General features: G+C 42.4%; 1 protein-coding gene across 1 annotated transcript in view; it reads right to left on the bottom strand.

Moving 5' to 3' along the window:
* Positions 1–2,859: 2,859 nt before the first annotated feature.
* Positions 2,860–25,475, bottom strand: part of HTR3B (5-hydroxytryptamine receptor 3B) — a 76,667-nt gene continuing 54,051 nt past the window's right edge. The window contains exons 8-9 of the mRNA XM_063941889.1: positions 9,633–9,827; positions 2,860–3,666 (exon numbers count right to left, since the gene is read on the bottom strand). Coding sequence (XP_063797959.1) covers positions 3,398–3,666; positions 9,633–9,827 — 464 coding nt within the window. The 3' untranslated portion in view covers positions 2,860–3,397. The remainder of the gene's footprint in view (positions 3,667–9,632; positions 9,828–25,475) is intronic.

The following is a 25,475-nucleotide window of genomic DNA, read 5'->3' as shown; positions in this document are numbered from 1 at the left end:
ACAACAGAGTTAGGGCGCCAGGGGCTATTCCCTTTCCATTCCCCTTTCCCAGCATTACGTCCTGGTGCTCTGGACTCGCTTCATAACATCTCCCTTGTTCTGAGCACCAGGAACCTAACAGGAGCCAGTCCCTCCTGTGGCAGAGAAGGAGGAGCTAGTGCCTCTTGTGAAACTGTCTAGATTCCAATTATCCTTCACAGTACAAAATTCCTCCTCACATACCATAAGGCTATCTTCACATTGCCCACAATGAGACTGGGTTTCAAATTAATATCCAAAGCACACAAACATCAGAAAAAAGAGTGAATATGGACTTACAATATAAGTCCTATCCTGGTGGGCCCACTCTTTACAGGAGAGAAGATAGTGGTTTTCCTTCATTTTATTTCATGAATAATACTGTAGATGGAATTTAAAGAGACCTCGTTGCACACTGTGACACCCAGTGGGTATCTGTGAAATATTACCCAAGGTGCATTTCCCTACTTCAGAGATTGAGCATACTGGATGTTATTGCACTTAGTCAACATTGTGTACACTATATATTCTTTTCTTCTCAGCACCAACACAAAACTTTCATGAAATTAAAGTGTTACTTTGACAACTAATCTCACAAGATCACGATGGAGACTTTTTGATGGAATAGTTCACTTCACGAAAACTGCTTTTTTACCATGTGTTCCCTGACAAAAGTATTTAATAATACTGAAATGGTAGAATATCTGATGTTTTTGTATGTACTGTATAGCATGCACACACACAACACAAATAATACTCCAGTGGGGTTGGGGCTGGGTGACCAGCGGTAGGGATCCCGGGGGTCTGCATAGCAACCCCAGGATCCTGCCAGCTGAATGCCGGTTGGGGGCGAACACAACAAAGCCTCTTGCGGGATCACCACAGGTTCTATTCCCACTTTGTGGGTGTCGTGGACACTCCCGAGTGGGAATAGTCACTGTTAGTCAGCATGCCGACTGTAGGGCTTTTGGTCGATGGTGACCACCGGGATCCCGAGCACCTGTCACGTGACCGGATCCCCTCCAGTGACTTCATCTAACAGAATATATGTACATTATATACATACTCATGCATACATACTTTCATACATACACACATACACATAAGTTTAGTGAATCTGCTGAAATTTTCCCCAGTATCTTTCTTCCCTCAGGTTCAAAATTGTACTGTATCCAGACTCTAGAGGAGTGTCAAGTTCTCAGCTGAGCTCCATTACCTTGTTAGCTTTGTGATTAGATCATGAAGTGTGCTCGATCACGAAGTGTGCTCAATTCATGCAGTGTTGAACATTAAAATGTATTTTATTGGGTTCACTGATCTAATAAGCATCAAGGTTAATTTGAATTTTGAATGTGATCCCATCACCAGCGTATGATGCTCAGGAAGCCCTTCAAAGCAGCAATATCCTACAACACTAAGACCTCCTTGTTACATTGTACTGAGAATGAATATAGAGCCTCTTCATCTGTGGAGTAAATCCCATGCTCCTTGTTTCATCTGTACAATTCAGCTCAAAGCAATAGAATGTGACAAGTGAAAATAGTCAAATCTGCTTTAGCTCTGTCATTTATAAAAAGGGTAAATCATGTATTTAGTGTAAGAGAGGTTAGCAGGTCACAGATGAAACAATGCGTCATGTAGCCGGCACAAAAATAGTTCATACCAGGCAAAAGAGATGTAAAATATTTACAATAAAAATGGCTTCATAAGGTACATTTACCTTTGTTGTGGGAGGATCTGGAGCAGTGCATTTACACCAGTCAGGTGTCATGTTGAATGAACAGAACAGGTCATTTGGCCTGACAAATGAACAACCAATTATAGAGTAGTTGGATACACCCCAGAATTGTTAGCAGAGTGTTGCGGTGTCGTATATGGATGTTAGTCCACACAATGGCACTTAACCAGATTGGAGGTTTATTCAGAGAACAGAGGTAACAGTTCATTATACACATAAGAGGTTCTGCAGCAGCAGGAACTTATATCAGAGTGACAGCGCAGTAAAGCGGTTTACACAGTGGCTACACATATGCAGGGTGCGGCTGCGGACAGACACGGTCACACTATGCAGGAGAGCATAAGCTGCACATCCGTGCAGTTTGTCTCTCCCAGGAAGAACTCGGAAGAAGTGCGCAGTCCCGCCCGGTGCAGTCCCGCCCAGTAACTTTGACAATTGGATTCTTAGGATTTCCACTTATCTTAAATTATTCCTCCTTTTGACAGTTATTTTGACAGTAGCTCACAGGGTGGATATCTACCTCCCTTCCTTTACTCACTAAAGTATAGTAGGACCTCATAGAACGTTATATTTTTAAAGACGTGCTACTGTATGTTCCCAGACTTAGAAAAAGAAATAGAGAAATCTTCAACCAAACGGAATTTTTTTTAAAGCCTACTGTTCAACAGACTGTAATAAAAAATGTAACCTATTATTGTGATCCATTATTTATCAAGTGAGCTTCGGGATGTGTGGGGTCCTGTTGGATGATTACACACTCTTATTGTGCACCAGATGGACAGGCACCCTTGTTGTTTTGCTTGTTTACTTGTTATTTTTATTGACTCTTTGTTCTTTTTTGACATTTATTTATTTATTTTCTGCTCATACAACATTTGACTTATTTTATGCAAGGAATGGCTGTACCCATCACTGCTGATATGAACCATTGGATGAGAAATATTCTCTTCTTGAATACTATGTTTTAATTGGGGTATTTTGTTGAGAATATTTTTGTTCTTTATTGCATAACAATAAAAATAATTAATAAAACAACAAATTAATTGACAGTATGATTCTATTATTGAAATTTCTTGATACCTAGGACTAAGAAGTGTAATTATAATTTCTCAGACTTCTTATTTCTTGATTACTTAATAATGTTTGAGAAAACATTCTTATTAATATTAAAATTGCAGACCAGGGTTTAGATGTCATTTCATTTTATGTATTTAAATAAACTTACACGTTTTAAACCAATTATTAGTTTTAAAACGTGAAGTCATATTTGTTCTTAAGCTTTAGGTTTTGTATAAGGAACATTTCTTTTTCTTTCTCTCCATTCTACACAAATCCGTCCTTTACCATATTTGGCACTCCAGCCCTCATATAAAGTCAGATGCTTTCTATAAAGAATTTTTTTTAAAGGATCAGAGAGCCAGAAAGAGATGTAGAAATAAATTAAACAATGTAGTTGGGTTGGTTATTACATGAATTCAGTTACCTTATTTTAACACTAATGACTTTAGGGCAAGTAACTATAATAAATTCTTCCTGTCTCAATTAAGCAATTTTAAATTAAAAATAAAAAGTGTCAGTACCCCATTTCAACCACAAAATACAATTGTAATGCATTAACTTGTACAAGCAACTTAGGTGCTTTTATGAGGCTACACAGTAAGAGCTCCATGACCACCATAAAAAACTAAGAGTGCTTGCATAGGCTGCAAACAGCAGCAAATAGGTTCGGAACATAAGGCTATCTAATCTATAGCACAGGCTGACCCAGCGAGCATGCCAGGCTTCTTCTGATTCCATCTCTTGGATGTAGGAACGGATTGATGTCACCTCCTGTAGGATCTGCTCCATTAGTGGATCATCTGGTATAGGAGGGCTTGGAAACATATCGTCCTCTATACCACAGTTGCTTTCTGGAATGCAGAATAAAAGCTATTTCAATGTGTATAGTCTTGAAGAGATATGCTAGACATGCTACCAGATCCAATGGATAAATTTAGTTAAAAGATTGCCTTTTAAACTAGACAACACAGAAATGTTTACATTACCAATATTTGCAAATACATATTTTACCTACAAATGATGCCCCCTGATAATGTGTGGATTTATTCTTACACCCCTAAATCCTTTTCTGCTAGGGTGCAAACTGTAAAGCGGCATGTAGGGTTATCTTGTAAATCAACCTTTAGAATGTAAGCTCTCACGAGCAGGGCCCTCTTCCCTCATGTGCTTATCCTTTCTTACTTTAATAATCTTCAACTGCACCACATCCAGCAGTCTTCTGCCACCTGATACTTATTCCAGTGTCATCTGCTGATGTAACTATGTTTATTTACCCTGTACTTGTCCTATACTGTCATCAACTGTAAGTTGCTGTTTTCCTGTTTGATTATTTGTTTATGTATTCTGTAATTGGGCGCTGCGGAACCCTTGTGGCGCCATATAAATAAAGGATAATAATAATAATAATAATCATCATCAATGTCATCAGTGGACAGCAAAGCAAGAATGGAAATTTCTTCTCTTCCAAAAAATAGCCATCTCATCTTTGAACACGGCACCCTGAATCATTGACTGATAGGCAACCAGCAAACTACAAGGGGAGAGGGTCCTGAGGATGTGTTTATCTAATGGAGCCCACCTCTTATTTGTGAAACTTTAAAATCACTTCAGCTCATTCTTCAATAGATGGCAAGAAATTTATCATCTGAATCTTTGTCAGATACAGAAAGACAATTTAAACCTCTAGGAAAACAATGTGCATTGTCCCACTTGCCTAGATTCTTCTGAACTAGCCCAGCAGATATAATCTCATGGCTGAGAAACAAATGCATGGGGGAATTAATCAGTTCAGAACCAATTAATGAAAAACTCAGTCACCCAAAAATAGGGCAAGACACCTAACTCTGTCATAACTTTCTCACAAAAGGATACAATAATTCTGAACAATAGAGATAGGTATAAATGTAATGTATTAGACACCTACTGTATAAGTAAGGAAAGTTACATTGATGGTATTAGCTGCTTTTGTGTTGCAATTAACTCTTGACCCACAACAACTTTGCTAGTGGTATATACTTTCATCTAATAAATAACATCAAATGACAGTATATATAATAAATCACAGGCAACACTTTTTAATTTACACAAACACGTTGACATAAATTAGTTTATGACATTATATGTGTAGCTTTGCTGCCCTACAGTACTGTAAGCAAGTGTTTCACTTACTGAAGTACACACCTGTATATATATCTCCTATATAATAGCCCAGATCTGTGACTTTGTGATTCATTTGCTAACGCTGGGCGGAGTCACAACACTGGGCGGAGTTAGTCAAATGAGTCACAGATCTGGCCAAATCTATAGGAGACTAGGAGCAGAAGCAGATGGTATGGACATGTCACAGGCAGGGGTGCATACCTCCCAGCTTTCTGCAGGAGCTTTCTTCAGGCAGAAGGAGGGACACACACTCGGCAAAAAGGGGGCGTGGCTTCACGGGAGGGCTCCCGTTTTCGTCAGTGAGGGGGCATGCCCAGCACTCTGTGAGCTGCTGGCATGCCCCCAGGGGCTGATTATGAGTCCGGGGGGCCCAGGGCACTTGAGACAGGGGAGCCCTATCACATTGCTGTGCCTGCTGTGGCCACGCCCCCTTATGCAAATTCCGATTTTTATTTTTAAAATGGGATTTTGGCCCCTCAGCTAGGGCTAAATACAGAGGAGGTGGTCGCTCCCCCCTACACACCCGCACAGGCAGAAGAAAGCAGGGAGACTGCTGCCTCCCTGTAACACCACAGACCTGCCAACACGCAGCAGCGTGTGCTGACTGTAGCACAATGCTGTCGTTGTTGCTGGCAGTATGGGGGGGGGGGGGGCTGAGCTTCTGAGCTGGGACAGAGCTACTCCAGCCGGGGGGGCCCCTAAAACTGTGGGGCCAACGGTACGTACCCCCTGCCCCCCCCCCACCTTAATCCGGCTCTGCTGCTGGAACCCCCCCTTAATCTGTACCCCCTAATGCCCCCTCTCCCTCTGTCTCCACTATTCACCGCTGCTCTGCTAAGCAGAACAGCGAGTACAGGAGCTTTCCAACTGCCCCCCCCACCGCGGGACACTGCGACCCGCGGATGGGACAGCGGGACAGACCCCAAAAAATGGGACTGTCCCGCGAAAATCGGGACATTTGGGAGGTATGGGGGTGTGTGAGGGGTATGTCATACAGACAGACGGGCACCGGCTCACTGTGTGCTTGACCCCCCACATCGGCATACTCAGCAGGGTCTCTCTGGCGCGGAGGAACGTCACTTTCTGGCACACTCCACGCTTCTTAGCTGCAGTTTTGTGGGGCACCTGCCGCTGTGCAGGTTCCGTACTGCCTCTGTTATCTCCAGCCCCGGCAACCCCACCGCTAGCTGCAGCGCTGCCACCCGCAGTGAGGTGCGCCCAGCTCATTCACACACTTTAGCTGGCGGGTAGCGCTGCACAAATCCGAGCTGCTTGCAGGCTCCGACCCACTTCTCCCTCCAGCCGCAGCGTCTCCTGGGAGCTAACCAGTCACTCCCAGTCTCCCCTTACCACAGTGCCCGGCAGCCGCGAGGTCCGCGCCACGTGCTTGCTATGACCCCCTCCTCCCTCCAGCCGCAGCATCTCCTGGGAGCTAACCAGTCATTTCCAGTCTCACCTTACCACAGTGCCCGGCAGCTGCGCGAGGTCTGCGGTGTGTGACTGAGGAGGGGGGGAGGGATGCGGACGGGCAGAGGAAGCAGGACTCCAGCCTGAGAGAGTCAGCCATGCCAAGTCTCCAGCAGCAGCAGATCCCAACAGGTTGGAGTGGAACAGCAGCAGCCAGCAGCAGTGACTCCGGTAAGACACATCTGTCTGTCACCACTGTTTTGTCCCTAATACCAATCTCTCCCGTGCCCTGTGTTCTGTCATGTCCCTGTCACCCCTGGCCTTGCCCTGCCACCCTTATCCTGGCCCTTTCACCCTTATCCTGGCCCTGTCACCCTTATGCTGGCCCTGTTACCCCTATCCTGGCCCTGTCACCCCTGTGCTTGCCCTGTCAACCCTATACTGGCCCCGTCATCCCTGTCCTGGTCCTGCCGCCCCTACCCTGGCCCTGTCACCCCTATCCTGTCCCTGTCATTTCTGTCCTGGCCCCGTCGCCCCTGTCCTGGCCCCGTCGCCCCTGTCCTGGCCCCGTCACCCCTGTTCTGACCCTGTCACCCCTGTCCTGGCCCCGTCAACCCTGTTCTGACCCTGTCACCCCTGTCCTGGCCCTGTTACTGCATACCCTCCAACTACCCTTTATGGCATGTACAGTACCCGCAGCGCCTCCAGACCTCTCCCCAATGCACCACACCTCCGCATCTTCCCCTCCACCACATGCGGCACTCCACCCCTCCCCCACATGCTGTGCCTCCAGACCCCCTACACCACCCGCAGCTCCCACTCCTCCGCCCCTTCACCACCCACAGCACCTCCAGGCCCCCTCCACCATTCACCCCCCTTATATGTCTCCCCCCACACCTGCCCCCCTCCACCCACAGCATCTGCAGACACCCTCCTCCATCCGCGGTCCCCCCCTCACCCACCCCTCCCACACCAACGGCACCCCCGCACCTGCCCCTCCACCACCTGCAGCACCTCCGGACCTCCTTTCCCATCCGCCGCACCACCCGTACCTGCCCCTACCCTACCCATGGTGCCTGCGGTCCCCTACCCCACCCCCGGCACTCCCGTCCCTTCCCATCCCACAGCACCTCCGGAACCCTTCACCCATCCACAACATCCCCACACCTGCCCCTCTCCCACCCGTGGCACCCCTGCCCCTCCCCCACCTGCAGTGCCTCCGGACCCCTCCCCCATCTGCATCCCCCACTCTTCTGCCCCTCCCCCACCCACAGCACCTCCCGAACCTTCCCCATCCGGGCCCCACCCCCACTTCTGCCCCCCCTCCACCCGCAGCATCTACAGACACCATCCGCAGTACCCCCCCCGCACCCGCTACATTCTGTACATCGTGCCCTGCAGGTGCTGTTCACGCCGTCACAAGGGGCTGCGCCTCCTTCACCATCGCACGCCCTTTCATTGTGCAATATTTAACCACTAACAAAGGAATGCAGGTAATACTCCATATAATACAAATATTAAACCCCAGAAAGGCATGCAAGGGTTAAGGGGGCGTAGCCCCTTGCGACGGTGTGAAGAGCGCCCGTAGGGCGCGATGAAGCACCTAGTATATATATATATATATATATATATTGTTCTAGTGGTAAATCAGTTGCGCCTTCAGTGTTCATAAATAATACGTTGCAAATCCTTAGGTGATAATTAAAATATGCGTACCAGACATACGTAGAACAGTCGCCTTATTTAAGGTGTCTTTGCATCGGGATGTTCCTTACTCGTACTGACTCTCCATTCCCATCCGTCCGGGTGTTGGTGTGGAGTTTGTACGTATATGCAAGACAATGTATCAATACACTGCTCTTAAAAAGTGACTAGGTGCTGCTTTGTGCAAAATTTGCAATAAAGTGAATATGTGCAGAAGAAGTGCTGTAAGTGCTTGTTAAAAATATATATATATATATAATATGAATAAAAGTACGAATATATTACTGCAATAGGATCTTATTGCAACGGCTGGAGGAGAGGAGAAGTCTGTGGTGTCAGGATGTGCAAAGATTCAGAGAACTTTAGATGACCCGAAGCTTGAGTTCGCTCTTGGTACTTAAGTCTGATGACGGAATGACGGCAGCATCATTTAACTTAGTGCAACTTTAGATGTAAGTGCCTCATATAAATATACCTCTTTTTTAGATCTCCTCTGAATTACTGAGCTATATGGTGTTGCACCCTTAATAAATGGTATCTAAGCACATTACCTGAAAAAAAGGGAGTCAGCACACTGCCAGTAATATATTCGTACTTTTATTCATATTATATATATATATATTTTTAACAAGCACTTACAGCACTTCTTCTGCACATATTCACTTTATTGCAAATTTTGCACAAAGCAGCACCTAGTCACTTTTTAAGAGCAGTGTATTGATACATTGTCTTGCATATACGTACAAACTCCACACCAACACCCGGACGGATGGGAATGGAGAGTCAGTACGAGTAAGGAACATCCCGATGCAAAGACACCTTAAATAAGGCGACTGTTCTACGTATGTCTGGTACGCATATTTTAATTATCACCTAAGGATTTGCAACGTATTATTTATGAACACTGAAGGCGCAACTGATTTACCACTAGAACAATTTTGAAAACTAAGTTCCCCTGGGAATTGGACTTTTTTGAAATCTGGTTGCGACACCATTTGTCTTGGGAGTGTTTTTTAATTAATTTATTAATTTGCTAATTTTTGCACCATTTCACGTGTAATTCAAGATCTCCCATCTCAGGGATATCTGGTTATAGAATATTCAGGTTGTAGCGCTATCTGCACCTTTTTGTACACAATATATATATATATATATATTAAACCTATTCTAATCAATATTACCTAAGAACCTCTGATCTGTCTCTGACTCTTCATTTGAAGAAATGGTATGGGTGAAAGGGTTTAAATACTATAAACAGAATAACCAGCTGAGGTTTCAAATATTTTTGAGGGAGTGTAAAAAAAAAAAACAGATGTTTAAGTTTTTATGTAGCAGAAATAATAATAAAAATAATTATATGTGAAACTTAAAAAAAAAACTACTATTAAACATGGTTAATTATTGCCTGATGGAAAACTTGCTTTGAATAATGTATTTATAATCTGTGGGAGCAATATTTTATAGTACAGTATTAAAATTAAATTTACCATATCTGAATCATAGCATATGTTTGGTAATATAGCCAGTAAAGAGCACATTAAGATACCTGCTGTTTCATTTATCGAACCCACAGAGATATCGTCTATATTTTCATTTTGATGCGTTCCTTGAGCAAGCATGGGACAACGGGATATCAGACGACCCCCTGATTCTTCTTTATCGATGTGAAGAAACTTTATCACCACAATAGATTTTCCAAGACTCAACACCATGAGGACCATGCACACCACAAAGAATATACCTATAGAAAATGTTCAATATTACATTTTTAACATACTGTATACAGTACATGTTTCTTATAGTTATCATAGTGTTTGGGCAAAATGTATATTTTTGGTGAGATTACATGTAAAAATGTAATTCTCAAAATGTGATTTTTGCAGTAAGTGTATTGTGCCTTTAGCTGCCTCCACTCTTTGTATTAAGAAAAGGGAACCGGCTGCGCTGGATTTCAGAAAGATTAATTAATAATGGAGAGAGCCAATATGTCAATATAAAAGACAACCAATTTATTAAAACATGATAGACATTAAAAGTGTTGAAACTGAATAAAACAGATAGTTTTGCATAAGTAGTAACACTGTCCGGTGTCTCACAGTATCAGCACTGTGTGAACTTGTGTAAAATTACAGCTGTAATATATATTGTGCTGAAGTCCATATTCCGTTCAAAGTGCTCAGTGATGATGCATAAAAATGCAAGGTGTAGAATTTCAATAGTAGATGATATAAAAGAGCCAGTGGGTCCGTTAATAATATATTATTATCTCTCCAGTGGGTTGGTCCATATACCGGGCGTCCCCGGACAGGGATCCTGCGTTACCCACACACGGCACTGTAGCGGAGAGGAGAGAAGGTGCTGTTCGGGAATCACCCGGCTTGAGCAGTGTGGTTGGCGACGGCTATTTGAAAGGTTTGGAGCCACTCGGAATCGGGGCGTCTGAAGGCACTGAGCTGGTATCACATGTGAGACACCTGAGCAAGGTGTACGGGAGGCGGGTCCTAACGCGTTTCGTCACGCTCCACGTGACTTTTTCAAAGGTGATTTCCTTCCTCCAAGTTCCCCAGTATTTAACCGTAATGGGTCCGGGGGAGACAGCTGTCTTCACTTAATCTCCATTTAAAAACGAAAATTAATTGTAACCATATGGCTCTCTCCTAACAATACATGAAACATGTATCTATTTCGGACTTGACTTGCAAATACAGATACATAAAAAATACATAAAAAAAATATATATATATAAAAAATGAACAGCGATATTCGTTAAGGTATATATAAAATAACTAATAACGTGGTTGAAGGATAATATAATGCCAGGTCACAGGTGATGATTGACCAGGCATGGATCACTTCAATCTCATGTGTAGACTGAAGAAATTAACCCCTTGTGTGGGGCTTAGAACGCTACCAGAAAAAATATAATATAATATAACTTGCGTATTATATCTCAAATAGATATATGTCTCTAAATCCATATATCTAGCCTCTAAAGGGGGTACATTAATGCCCCTTAGAAATAGTAAAGAGGGGAGACATTTGTCTATATGGATAACATATAAAATACCAGCGGAATCATAGATTCAAAATAACTGTTATCAGCTAACGGACTGAAGTCGGAATTGAACTAGGTATCGTACGTTCTTACAATGGGTGAACATCACTCAACCCTATGCGCCACTGAGTGCGCACAGAATATATTGAGATGTCAGACGGTATCTATCAACTCTGTGTCTAAGAACCGAGTTATATCGGATCCATCAGTATATGCATAAACCAACATTAGCCCATTGTTTTAACAGAAAAAAATATATATATATAAAGTAAACAAATAAAAAAATAATAATAAATAAACTAATGAAAAACCAAAAATAAAAAATAAAAAATAATAAATAAATAATGAATAAGAAACAAAAAAACTAATACACTCCATATGCAGGAAATATGTATATGTATATGTACATTAACCAGTTTAATATGGTATGTCGTTACATGAAGTGTCTCCCACCTGAGATACTGTATTTTAATAATTTGAATGTATACTAAAGATAAATAAAAATTGGAAACGGTGCAACTTTTGTCACTATTATTTATCATGATTGAGTAGTATCATTATACTGAGTCAAATTTTTCCACATATAGACCAGTAACGAGATACATATATATCATTCAAGATTGCACATCGCCAGAGTGTTATTGGACCGGAATATAAACCTAATACCTCAACATTAAGATGTTAAATCAAGATAATGATAATGAAAAAACAGTAACCAGTTAGATATAATGTGATTTAACGAATGGTGAAGTATAAATTATTAAACCCAGGTAGTGACGGAGTAAATTAATCAGAAAAAAGGAGAGGGACCGAACGATTTAAGGACAAAACTATGTCTAGATTAAGTGAGGTCAAATTCGATAGCTTCATTCAGTCCATCAGGGGTGAGTGTTCTCAGTCTATGGATCCAGTAGTTCTCCCTAAGGCATAACTTTCTGTATCTGTCTCCACCCCTTACTGTCGGTTTGATATACTCAATACCTATGAGCTGAATACCTTCTGGGTTTTTCTGATGTTTATCTGAGAAATGTCGGGAGACACTATGGAACACAAAGCCCTTCTGAATATTGCGTCTGTGCTCAAGAAATCTAATCCTTAGTTTACGTGTTGTCCTTCCAACATAAATTAAATTACATTTACAGATAAGTATATATATTACAAAAGAACTATTGCAGTTAATGTGTGAACAAATATCAAATTGACATAAATCTGAGGAAGAAAAGGTCTTAGAATTGTTCTGAATATAGGAGCATGTGAGGCATTGACTTGCGCCACATTTGAAACAACCTACTACTCTGGGTAACCATTGGGTATTATTCACAGAAGTTTTGGAATCCCCCAAATTTCTTTTATCTACGAATAAACTAGGGGCAAGAGATTGTTGAAGATTAGTAGATTTCTTAAATATAACTGACGGTATTTCTTTCAACTCAGATCTAAGTACCTGATCTGTGAGGAGAATAGGATAGTTTTTGCAAATGATGTTCCTAATTTTGGATGAGGAACAGTTAAATTGTGATAAAAAATGAGGTTGGTCTGATTGAAACTTTGGAGAATGATGTCTAGATAACAGTAGATCTTTTCTGTTAAGAGCATCAACTCTTTCACGTGCGGTTCTGATAATCCCCGCTGGATAGCCCCGATTCAAGAGTGAAGAGGAGAGTTCATCCGCTTGTGAGTGATAATCTACATCCTCACTACAGTTTCGTTTCATGCGTCTCAGTTGTCCAAATGGAATGTTGTTAAGCCATGGTTTATAATGTGCACTGTTATAATGAATATAGTTGAGAGTATCAACATCCTTACGGAACGTTTTGGTTAAAATTCTCCCATCTACTATATTGAGTGAAATGTCGAGGAAGGAAATAGACGATTGGTGCCCAGTGAACCGTAAATTAAACTCATTATCATTTAGTAAATCAAGAAAAAGAGAAGAGAGGGAAATATCACCATCAAAAATAAAAAACAAGTCATCTATGTACCGGCCATAGTAGACGAGGTCCGCGCCAAAGCTCCGCCCCCAAACATGGATGAGCTCAAAGGCCCCCATGTATAGGTTGGCGAAGCTCGGCGCGAACCTCGTCCCCATGGCCGTCCCAAGCTTTTGTAAATAATAAGATTTATTGAAAATAAAGTAATTATGTGAAAGTATAAAGGCTATTGCATCAAGTATAAATTTCTGTAATTCATGGTCAATCGAATGTGTTTTCAAAAGGAAATCAGCAATCACAGATATGCCTTTGTGATGTGGGATGTTGGAATATAGTGCCTGTACGTCACAGGTCATAAAAAAGAATGTGTTTTTCCAATTAATGTTGGTCATAGCATTCAGAAAAAAAGTGGTGTCCTTAATATGTGAACGTAAAGAAGTGGCAAGTGGCTGTAAAAAATAATCAACAAAATGTGATAAATTAGAAGTGAGGGAACCCACACCAGAAATAATGGGACGACCAGGAGGTGCCGTGAGTGACTTATGGATCTTAGGTAAGTGATAATACGTGGGAGTGATAGGGTGAGAGGGAACTAAATATCTAAGTTCCTCCTTCGTGATAGTACCCTTCTCTAAGGCCTCCCTGACCATATTGGTTAATAGTCTATGAAAGTCCTGTGTGGGATTATCAGGTAACTTTACATAAGTGGTCCCATCATTCAACTGACGGTAAGCTTCAGTTAAATAGTCTTCGGTGTTCTGGATGACAATACCCCCCCCCCCCCTTGTCTGCGGGCTTGATGACAAGGGAGGGGTCACCGGCAAGTTTCTGCAAGGCTGTTCTCTCCTGGACAGAAAGATTATGTCTGTACTTAAATTTCTTTCGTTCACGCTGGCACAGGTTATTAAAATCGTCCAGTGTCTTTCTGTAAAAAATATCAATAGGGGGACTCTTATAATGCTGGGGAAAGAAATGAGATTTGTTCCTAAATTTAAGGAAACGATCATTGGCACGTTCATGATTATAAATCTGTATCGTGGGTGTAGAAGAATTATTCTCAAGAAGTAAGGATTCTAACATATCGAGGCTGGTTCTATCCTGATCATCTAATATAATCGGTAAACCATCCTGGTTGTGTTTCTTAAGGTTCTTTGTGGCAAAGTATCTTTTGCGTGTTAATGTACGCACATATGAATTGAGTTCCACAAATAAGTTAAAGAAGGCTGGTGGTTTGGAAGGGGCATACTTGAGACCCTTAGCTAGTAATTGAGTTTCTGATTGACTGATTTGTGAGGAGGATAAATTAAAGATGTTAGTTTGACTTATGGTCTTAAGTCTCGCTTTTTTTCTTTGTAACCTGACGCCTCCTCTGCATCCTCTGAGCTTTCTTCTCTTACTCTTTTGGGGGAATCTACTCTGAGGACATCGTAACGACTGTGTGTATGATACGGGAGTCTGTATTTTAGAAGATTCGTATCCTTCTCTAAAAAAGGATGACTAGACTTGTTTACCAATTGTCCAGTTTTAGGCGGAGAATGTGTATAAATAGTGGTTTTGGGTCTCACAGATAAGTCAGTTAGAGGGGTTTTATTAGGGAGAGACTGTCTATAGTCATGCCCAGATGTGGCAGAGGTAGTGTGATAACTCCCTGATTGAGACTTCTGGTCTCTGTTGGGCATCCTGTTATTATAATTATTCCTATTTTTAAAGGATCTCTTATTGGAGGTACTTCTGGATCTCCCTCTATTTACTGATTGAAAATTCTTATTGTAACTACGGACTTTATTCAGATTATAATCCTCGGTGTCCCTCATGAATTTCCTATTTTTACCCTCGATCACCTCTTTCTCATATACTTCTATTTTGTGATTCAACTTGGAATCATTGTGTTGGAATTGTGGATGATCTGAATAGCTATTTAAACATATCTTAGTTTCTTCAATCTCCTGGGCAAGTGATAAGGTTTTATCTCTGCGGAAATTTACCAATAATTCCATTAATGCAAATGAACAGTCATCCAACGTCGAGTCCCATTTAGATTTTAATGTGGGATCATCAACAAAAGATAAAGTTTTAAAGATCCTGAGACCTCTGGGAATTTTCTTATTGTTAATATATTTCTGCAGAGTGACCATATCCCACCAGTGGCGGGTTTCCGTTTTCATAAGATCTTCTAGTTTATAAAAGAGAGCATTAAATTCTCTTTCTCGGTCATTCTGTATCATGGAAACAGTATGGGTCTCAGGATCTTTATTGAGGTTAGCCTCATAACAGCGTCTCCTTTTAGCACATTCTGATAGGCAAGTCAAGTCCGCCATAGCAAACAATAATTTCAGTACAAATCAAAGAATCTAGACAATTATATCAATACAAGGCAGCTAACAGAAAAAACACAAAAAGTAGCAAGAACCAGACCAAAACAAATTTAACTGTTATCAAAAGCGCCTCAATATAAAATGTATATAATATCTCATATGTATGACAAGGATATTCCTGAAATACTGCGCAGCCTGTAACTATGTGTGTAATAGTGAGAAATAGAGAACTAAGAAAAGGGAACCGGCTGCGCTGGATTTCAGAAAGATTAATTAATAATGGAGAGAGCCAATATGTCAATATAAAGGACAACCAATTTATTAAAACATGATAGACATTAAAAGTGTTGAAACTGAATAAAACAGATAGTTTTGCATAAGTAGTAACACTGTCCGGTGTCTCACAGTATCAGCACTGTGTGAACTTGTGTAAAATTACAGCTGTAATATATATTGTGCTGAAGTCCATATTCCGTTCAAAGTGCTCAGTGATGATGCATAAAAATGCAAGGTGTAGAATTTCAATAGTAGATGATATAAAAGAGCCAGTGGGTCCGTTAATAATATATTATTACCTCTCCAGTGGGTTGGTCCATATACCGGGCGTCCCCGGACAGGGATCCTGCGTTACCCACACACGGCACTGTAGCGGAGAGGAGAGAAGGTGCTGTTCGGGAATCACCCGGCTTGAGCAGTGTGGTTGGCGACGGCTATTTGAAAGCTTTGGAGCCACTCGGAATCGGGGCGTCTGAAGGCACTGAGCTGGTATCACATGTGAGACACCTGAGCAAGGTGTACGGGAGGCGGGTCCTAACGCGTTTTGTCACGCTCCACGTGACTTTTTCAAAGGTGATTTCCTTCCTCCAAGTTCCCCAGTATTTAACCGTAATGGGTCCGGGGGAGACAGCTGTCTTCACTTAATCTCCATTTAAAAACGAAAATTAATTGTAACCATATGGCTCTCTCCTAACAATACATGAAACATGTATCTATTTCGGACTTGACTTGCAAATACAGATACATAAAAAATACATAAAAAATATATATATATATAAAAAATGAACAGCGATATTCGTTAAGGTATATATAAAATAACTAATAACGTGGTTGAAGGATAATATAATGCCAGGTCACAGGTGATGATTGACCAGGCATGGATCACTTCAATCTCATGTGTAGACTGAAGAAATTAACCCCTTGTGTGGGGCTTAGAACGCTACCAGAAAAAATATAATATAATATAACTAGCGTATTATATCTCAAATAGATATATGTCTCTAAATCCATATATCTAGCCTCTAAAGGGGGTACATTAATGCCCCTTAGAAATAGTAAAGAGGGGAGACATTTGTCTATATGGATAACATATAAAATACCAGCGGAATCATAGATTCAAAATAACTGTTATCAGCTAACGGACTGAAGTCGGAATTGAACTAGGTATCGTACGTTCTTACAATGGGTGAACATCACTCAACCCTATGCGCCACTGAGTGCGCACAGAATATATTGAGATGTCAGACGGTATCTATCAACTCTGTGTCTAAGAACCGAGTTATATCGGATCCATCAGTATATGCATAAACCAACATTAGACCATTGTTTTAACAGAAAAAAATATATATATATAAAGTAAACAAATAAAAAAATAATAATAAATAAACTAATGAAAAACCAAAAATAAAAAATAAAAAATAATAAATAAATAATGAATAAGAAACAAAAAAACTAATACACTCCATATGCAGGAAATATGTATATGTATATGTACATTAACCAGTTTAATATGGTATGTCGTTACATGAAGTGTCTCCCACCTGAGATACTGTATTTTAATAATTTGAATGTATACTAAAGATAAATAAAAATTGGAAACGGTGCAACTTTTGTCACTATTATTTATCATGATTGAGTAGTATCATTATACTGAGTCAAATTTTTCCACATATAGACCAGTAACGAGATACATATATATCATTTAAGATTGCACATCGCCAGAGTGTTATTGGACCGGAATATAAACCTAATACCTCAACATTAAGATGTTAAATCAAGATAATGATAATGAAAAAACAGTGACCAGTTAGATATAATGTGATTTAACGAATGGTGAAGTATAAATTAATGTACCCCCTTTAGAGGCTAGATATATGGATTTAGAGACATATATCTATTTGAGATATAATACGCAAGTTATATTATATTATATTTTTTCTGGTAGCGTTCTAAGCCCCACACAAGGGGTTAATTTCTTCAGTCTACACATGAGATTGAAGTGATCCATGCCTGGTCAATCATCACCTGTGACCTGGCATTATATTATCCTTCAACCACGTTATTAGTTATTTTATATATACCTTAACGAATATCGCTGTTCATTTTTTATATATATATATATATTTTTTATGTATTTTTTATGTATCTGTATTTGCAAGTCAAGTCCGAAATAGATACATGTTTCATGTATTGTTAGGAGAGAGCCATATGGTTACAATTAATTTTCGTTTTTAAATGGAGATTAAGTGAAGACAGCTGTCTCCCCCGGACCCATTACGGTTAAATACTGGGGAACTTGGAGGAAGGAAATCACCTTTGAAAAAGTCACGTGGAGCGTGACGAAACGCGTTAGGACCCGCCTCCCGTACACCTTGCTCAGGTGTCTCACATGTGATACCAGCTCAGTGCCTTCAGACGCCCCGATTCCGAGTGGCTCCAAAGCTTTCAAATAGCCGTCGCCAACCACACTGCTCAAGCCGGGTGATTCCCGAACAGCACCTTCTCTCCTCTCCGCTACAGTGCCGTGTGTGGGTAACGCAGGATCCCTGTCCGGGGACGCCCGGTATATGGACCAACCCACTGGAGAGGTAATAATATATTATTAACGGACCCACTGGCTCTTTTATATCATCTACTATTGAAATTCTACACCTTGCATTTTTATGCATCATCACTGAGCACTTTGAACGGAATATGGACTTCAGCACAATATATATTACAGCTGTAATTTTACACAAGTTCACACAGTGCTGATACTGTGAGACACCGGACAGTGTTACTACTTATGCAAAACTATCTGTTTTATTCAGTTTCAACACTTTTAATGTCTATCATGTTTTAATAAATTGGTTGTCTTTTATATTGACATATTGGCTCTCTCCATTATTAATTAATCTTTCTGAAATCCAGCGCAGCCGGTTCCCTTTTCTTAGTTCTCTATTTCTCACTATTACACACATAGTTACAGGCTGCGCAGTATTTCAGGAATATCCTTGTCATACATATGAGATATTATATACATTTTATATTGAGGCGCTTTTGATAACAGTTAAATTTGTTTTGGTCTGGTTCTTGCTACTCTTTGTATGTCAGGCTCTTGTGACAGATTTCTTCTGACAGCATTGAATTTGGTTTTTGACAAACACAACCACATAAAGGTTATTAAATTGTAAAATCATTTATTACATTTATTTATTTTTATTTTCAATTATTACTTACAAATGGTTTGATACAATTGAATTACATATCTTAGTAAACAATGATTTAATAATTTTGGTACTTGTTAATCATACGAACGCCACTAAAGCTCATAAGGGTGGTCTTCAGTATGCCGCTGGCCGGGATCCCGGCAACCAGCATACCGGCGCCGGGATCTCGACTGCCGGCATGCCGACACATATTCTCCCTCTTGGGGGTCCACGATCCCCCTGGAGGGAGAATAAATAGCATGGTGCGTGTACCGCGCCACCGTGCCCGCAGTGTGGCGAGCGCAGCAAGCCCGCAAGGGGCTCATTAGCGCTCACCCAGCTGTCGGTATGCTGGCAGTCAGGATCCCGGCGCCGGTATGCTGGCCCCCGGGATACCGTCCGCCGGCCACTCCTACTACACCCACTCATAGTGCTGCATCACTTCTTTTACTTAAACCACTGCCCGGCTGTTGCGATGCCTTATTCACTTACTTAAGCTAGACAGCAGGAGATTTGAAACATTAATTTAAATGAAAGATCTGGTGAGCAATAGTGGCACTTGTATAATTAAGTATGATTCATTCTGGTTTTTTTATAAATCCATAAAAATAATCTAAACATGCATTAAAACTAGAGATGTGCACTTGAAATTTTTCGGGTTTTGTGTTTTGGTTTTGGGTTCGGTTCCGCAGCCGTGTTTTGGGTTCGACCGCGTTTTGGCAAAACCTCACCGAATTTTTTTTGTCGGATTCGGGTGTGTTTTGGATTCGGGTGCTTTTTTCAAAAAACCCTAAAAAACAGCTTAAATCATAGAATTTGGGGGTCATTTTGATCCCAAAGTATTATTAACCTCAAAAACCATAATTTCCACTCATTTTCAGTCTATTCTGAATACCTCACACCTCACAATATTATTTTTAGTCCTAAAATTTGCACCGAGGTAGCTGTGTGAGTAAGATAAGCGACCCTAGTGGCCGACACAAACACCGGGCCCATCTAGGAGTGGCACTGCAGTGTCACGCAGGATGGCCCTTCCAAAAAACACTCCCCAAACAGCACATGACGCAAAGAAAAAAAGAGGCGCAATGAGGTAGCTGTGTGAGTAAGATAAGCGACCCTAGTGGCCGACACAAACACCTGGCCCATCTAGGAGTGGCACTGCAGTGTCACGCAGGATGGCCCTTCCAAAAAACACTCCCCAAACAGCACATGACGCAAAGAAAAAAAGAGGCGCAATGAGGTAGCTGTGTGAGTAAGATAAGCGACCCTAGTGGCCGACACAAACACCGGGCCCATCTAGGAGTGGCACTGCAGTGTCACGCAGGATGGCCCTTCCAAAAAACACTCCCCAAACAGCACATGACGTAAAGAAAAAAAGAGGCGCAATGAGGTAGCTGTGTGAGTAAGATAAGCGACCCTAGTGGCCGACACAAACACCGGGCCCATCTACGAGTTCTCACTGCAGTGTCACGCAGGATGGCCCTTCCAAAAAACACTCCCCAAACAGCACATGACGCAAAGAAAAAAAGAGGCGCAATGAGGTAGCTGTGTGAGTAAGATAAGCGACCCTAGTGGCCGACACAAACACCGGGCCCATCTAGGAGTGGCACTGCAGTGTCACGCAGGATGGCCCTTCCAAAAAACACTCCCCAAACAGCACATGACGCAAAGAAAAATTAAAGAAAAAAGAGGTGCAAGATGGAATTGTCCTTGGGCCCTCCCACCCACACTTATGTTGTATAAACAGGACATGCACACTTTAACCAACCCATCATTTCAGTGACAGGGTCTGCCACACGACTGTGACTGAAATGACGGGTTGGTTTGGACCCCCACCGAAAAAGAAGCAATTAATCTCTCCTTGCACAAACTGGCTCTACAGAGGCAAGATGTCCACCTCATCATCATCCTCCGATATATCACCGTGTACATCCCGCTCCTCACAGATTATCAATTCGTCCCCACTGGAATCCACCATCTCAGCTCCCTGTGTACTTTGTGGAGGCAATTGCTGCTGGTCAATGTCTCCACGGAGGAATTGATTATAATTCATTTTAATGAACATCATCTTCTCCACATTTTCTGGAAGTAACCTCGTACGCCGATTGCTGACAAGGTGAGCGGCGGCACTAAACACTCTTTCGGAGTACACACTTGTGGGAGGGCAACTTAGGTAGAATAAAGCCAGTTTGTGCAAGGGCCTCCAAATTGCCTCTTTTTCCTGCCAGTATAAGTACGGACTGTCTGACGTGCCTACTTGGATGCGGTCACTCATATAATCCTCCACCATTCTTTCAATGGTGAGAGAATCATATGCAGTGACAGTAGACGACATGTGCGTAATCGTTGTCAGGTCCTTCAGTCCGGACCAGATGTCAGCATCAGCAGTCGCTCCAGACTGCCCTGCATCACCGCCAGCGGGTGGGCTCGGAATTCTGAGCCTTTTCCTCGCACCCCCAGTTGCGGGAGAATGTGAAGGAGGAGATGTTGACAGGTCGCGTTCCGCTTGACTTGACAATTTTGTCACCAGCAGGTCTTTGAACCCCAGCAGACTTGTGTCTGCCGGAAAGAGAGATCCAAGGTAGGTTTTAAATCTAGGATCGAGCACGGTGGCCAAAATGTAGTGCTCTGATTTCAACAGATTGACCACCCGTGAATCCTTGTCAAGCGAATTAAGGGCTCCATCCACAAGTCCCACATGCCTAGCGGAATCGCTCCCTTTTAGCTCCTCCTTCAATGCCTCCAGCTTCTTCTGCAAAAGCCTGATGAGGGGAATGACCTGACTCAGGCTGGCAGTGTCTGAACTGACTTCACGTGTGGCAAGTTCAAAAGGTTGCAGAACCTTGCACAACGTTGAAATCATTCTCCACTGCGCTTGAGACAGGTACATTCCACCTCCTATATCGTGCTCAATTGTATAGGCTTGAATGGCCTTTTGCTGCTCCTCCAACCTCTGAAGCATATATAGGGTTGAATTCCACCTCGTTACCACTTCTTGCTTCAGATGATGGCAGGGCAGGTTCAGGCGTTTTTGGTGGTGCTCCAGTCTTCTGTACGTGGTGCCTGTCCTCCGAAAGTGTCCCGCAATTCTTCTGGCCACCGACAGCATCTCTTGCACGCCCCTGTCGTTTTTTAAAAAATTGTGCACCACCAAATTCAAGGTATGTGTAAAACATGGGACGTGCTGGAATTTGCCCATATTTAATGCACACACAATATTGCTGGCGTTGTCCGATGCCACAAATCCACAGGAGAGTCCAATTGGGGTAAGCCATTCCGCGATGATCTTCCTCAGTTGCCGTAAGAGGTTTTCAGCTGTGTGCGTATTCTGGAAACCGGTGATACAAAGCGTAGCCTGCCTAGGAAAGAGTTGGCGTTTGTGAGATGCTGCTACTGGTGCCGCCGCTGCTGTTCTTGCGGCGGGCGTCCATACATCTACCCAGTGGGCTGTCACAGTCATATAGTCCTGACCCTGCCCTGCTCCACTTGTCCACATGTCCGTGGTTAAGTGGACATTGGGTACAACTGCATTTTTTAGGACACTGGTGAGTCTTTTTCTGACGTCCGTGTACATTCTCGGTATCGCCTGCCTAGAGAAGTGGAACCTAGATGGTATTTGGTAACGGGGGCACACTACCTCAACAAATTGTCTAGTTCCCTGTGAACTAACGGAGGATACCGGACGCACGTCTAACACCAACATAGTTGTCAAGGCCTCAGTTATCCGCTTTGCAACAGGATGACTGCTGTGATATTTCATCTTCCTCGCAAAAGGACTGTTGGACAGTCAATTGCTTGGTGGAAGTAGTAAAAGTGGGCTTACGACTTCCCCTCTGGGATGACCATCGACTCCCAGCAGCAACAACAGCAGCGCCAGCAGCAGTAGGCGTTACACGCAAGGATGCATCGGAGGAATCCCAGGCAGGAGAGGACTCGTCAGAATTGCCAGTGACATGGCCTGCAGGACTATTGGCATTCCTGGGGAAGGAGGAAATTGACACTGAGGGAGTTGGTGGGGTGGTTTGCGTGAGCTTGGTTACAAGAGGAAGGGATTTACTGGTCAGTGGACTGCTTCCGCTGTCGCCCAAAGTTTTTGAACTTGTCACTGACTTATTATGAATGCGCTGCAGGTGACGTATAAGGGAGGATGTTCCGAGGTGGTTAACGTCCTTACCCCTACTTATTACAGCTTGACAAAGGCAACACACGGCTTGACAAATGTTGTCCGCATTTCTGGTGAAATACTTCCACACCGAAGAGCTGATTTTTTTGGTATTTTCACCAGGCATGTCAACGGCCCTATTCCTCCCACGGACAACAGGTGTCTCCCCGGGTGCCTGACTTAAACAAACCACCTCACCATCAGAATCCTCCTTGTCAATTTCCTCCCCAGCGCCAGCAACACCCATATCCTCCTCATCCTGGTGTACTTCAACACTGACATCTTCAATCTGACTATCAGGAACTGGACTGCGGGTGCTCCTTCCAGCACTTGCAGGGGGCGTGCAAATGGTGGAAGGCGCATGCTCTTCACGTCCAGTGTTGGGAAGGTCAGGCATCGCAACCGACACAATTGGACTCTCCTTGTGGATTTGGGATTTCGAAGAACGCACAGTTCTTTGCGGTGCTTTTGCCAGCTTGAGTCTTTTCAGTTTTCTAGCGAGAGGCTGAGTGCTTCCATCCTCATGTGAAGCTGAACCACTAGCCATGAACATAGGCCAGGGCCTCAGCCGTTCCTTGCCACTCCGTGTGGTAAATGGCATATTGGCAAGTTTACGCTTCTCCTCCGACAATTTTATTTTAGATTTTGGAGTCCTTTTTTTACTGATATTTGGTGTTTTGGATTTTACATGCTCTGTACTATGACATTGGGCATCGGCCTTGGCAGACGACGTTGCTGGCATTTCATCGTCTCGGCCATGACTAGTGGCAGCAGCTTCAGCACGAGGTGGAAGTGGATCTTGATCTTTCCCTAATTTTGGAACCTCAACATTTTTGTTCTCCATATTTTAATAGGCACAACTAAAAGGCACCTCAGGTAAACAATGGAGATGGATACTAGTATACTTATGGATGGACGAGCGACTGCCGACACAGAGGTAGCTACAGCCGTGGACTACCGTACTGTGTCTGCTGCTAATATAGACTGGATGATAATGAGATGAAATCAATATATATATATATAATATCACTAGTACTGCAGCCGGACAGGTATATATATTTATTATGTAATGACTGATGACGGACCTGCTGGACACTGTCAGCTCAGCAGCACCGCAGACTGCTACAGTAAGCTACTATAGTAGTATGTATAAAGAAGAAAAGAAAAAAAACACGGGTAGGTGGTATACAATTATGGATGGACCAGCGACTGCCGACACAGAGGTAGCTACAGCCGTGGACTACCGTACTGTGTCTGCTGCTAATATAGACTGGATGATAATGAGATGAAATAAATATATATATATATATAATATCACTAGTACTGCAGCCGGACAGGTATATATATTTATTATGTAATGACTGATGACGGACCTGCTGGACACTGTCAGCTCAGCAGCACCACAGACTGCTACAGTAAGCTACTATAGTAGTATGTATAAAGAAGAAAGAAAAGAAAAAAACACGGGTAGGTGGTATACAATTATGGATGGACCAGCGACTGCCGACACAGAGGTAGCTGCAGCCGTGGACTACCGTACTGTGTCTGCTGCTAATATAGACTGGATGATAATGAGATGAAATCAATATATATATATATATATATATATAATATCACTAGTACTGCAGCCGGACAGGTATATATATTTATTATGTAATGACTGATGACGGACCTGCTGGACACTGTCAGCTCAGCAGCACCGCAGACTGCTACAGTAAGCTACTATAGTAGTATGTATAAAGAAGAAAGAAAAAAAAAAAAACACGGGTAGGTGGTATACAATTATGGATGGACGAGCGACTGCCGACACAGAGGTAGCTACAGCCGTGGACTACCGTACTGTGTCTGCTGCTAATATAGACTGGATGATAATGAGATGAAATCAATATATATATATATAATATCACTAGTACTGCAGCCGGACAGGTATATATATTTATTATGTAATGACTGATGACGGACCTGCTGGACACTGTCAGCTCAGCAGCACCGCAGACTGCTACAGTAAGCTACTATAGTAGTATGTATAAAGAAGAAAGAAAAAAAAAAAACCACGGGTAGGTGGTATACAATTATGGATGGACCAGCGACTGCCGACACAGAGGTAGCTACAGCCGTGGACTACCATACTGTGTCTGCTGCTAATATAGACTGGATGATAATGAGATGAAATCAATATATATATATATAATATCACTAGTACTGCAGCCGGACAGGTATATATATTTATTATGTAATGACTGATGACGGACCTGCTGGACACTGTCAGCTCAGCAGCACCGCAGACTGCTACAGTAAGCTACTATAGTAGTATGTATAAAGAAGAAAGAAAAAAAAAACCACGGGTAGGTGGTATACAATTATGGATGGACCAGCGACTGCCGACACAGAGGTAGCTACAGCCGTGGACTACCGTACTGTGTCTGCTGCTAATATAGACTGGATGATAATGAGATGAAATC

Source organism: Pseudophryne corroboree, chromosome 10, assembly GCF_028390025.1.
Source record: "Pseudophryne corroboree isolate aPseCor3 chromosome 10, aPseCor3.hap2, whole genome shotgun sequence".
In the NCBI taxonomy this organism is placed as follows: Eukaryota; Metazoa; Chordata; class Amphibia; order Anura; family Myobatrachidae; genus Pseudophryne; species Pseudophryne corroboree.
This window is presented reverse-complemented; position numbering and strand designations above follow the sequence as displayed.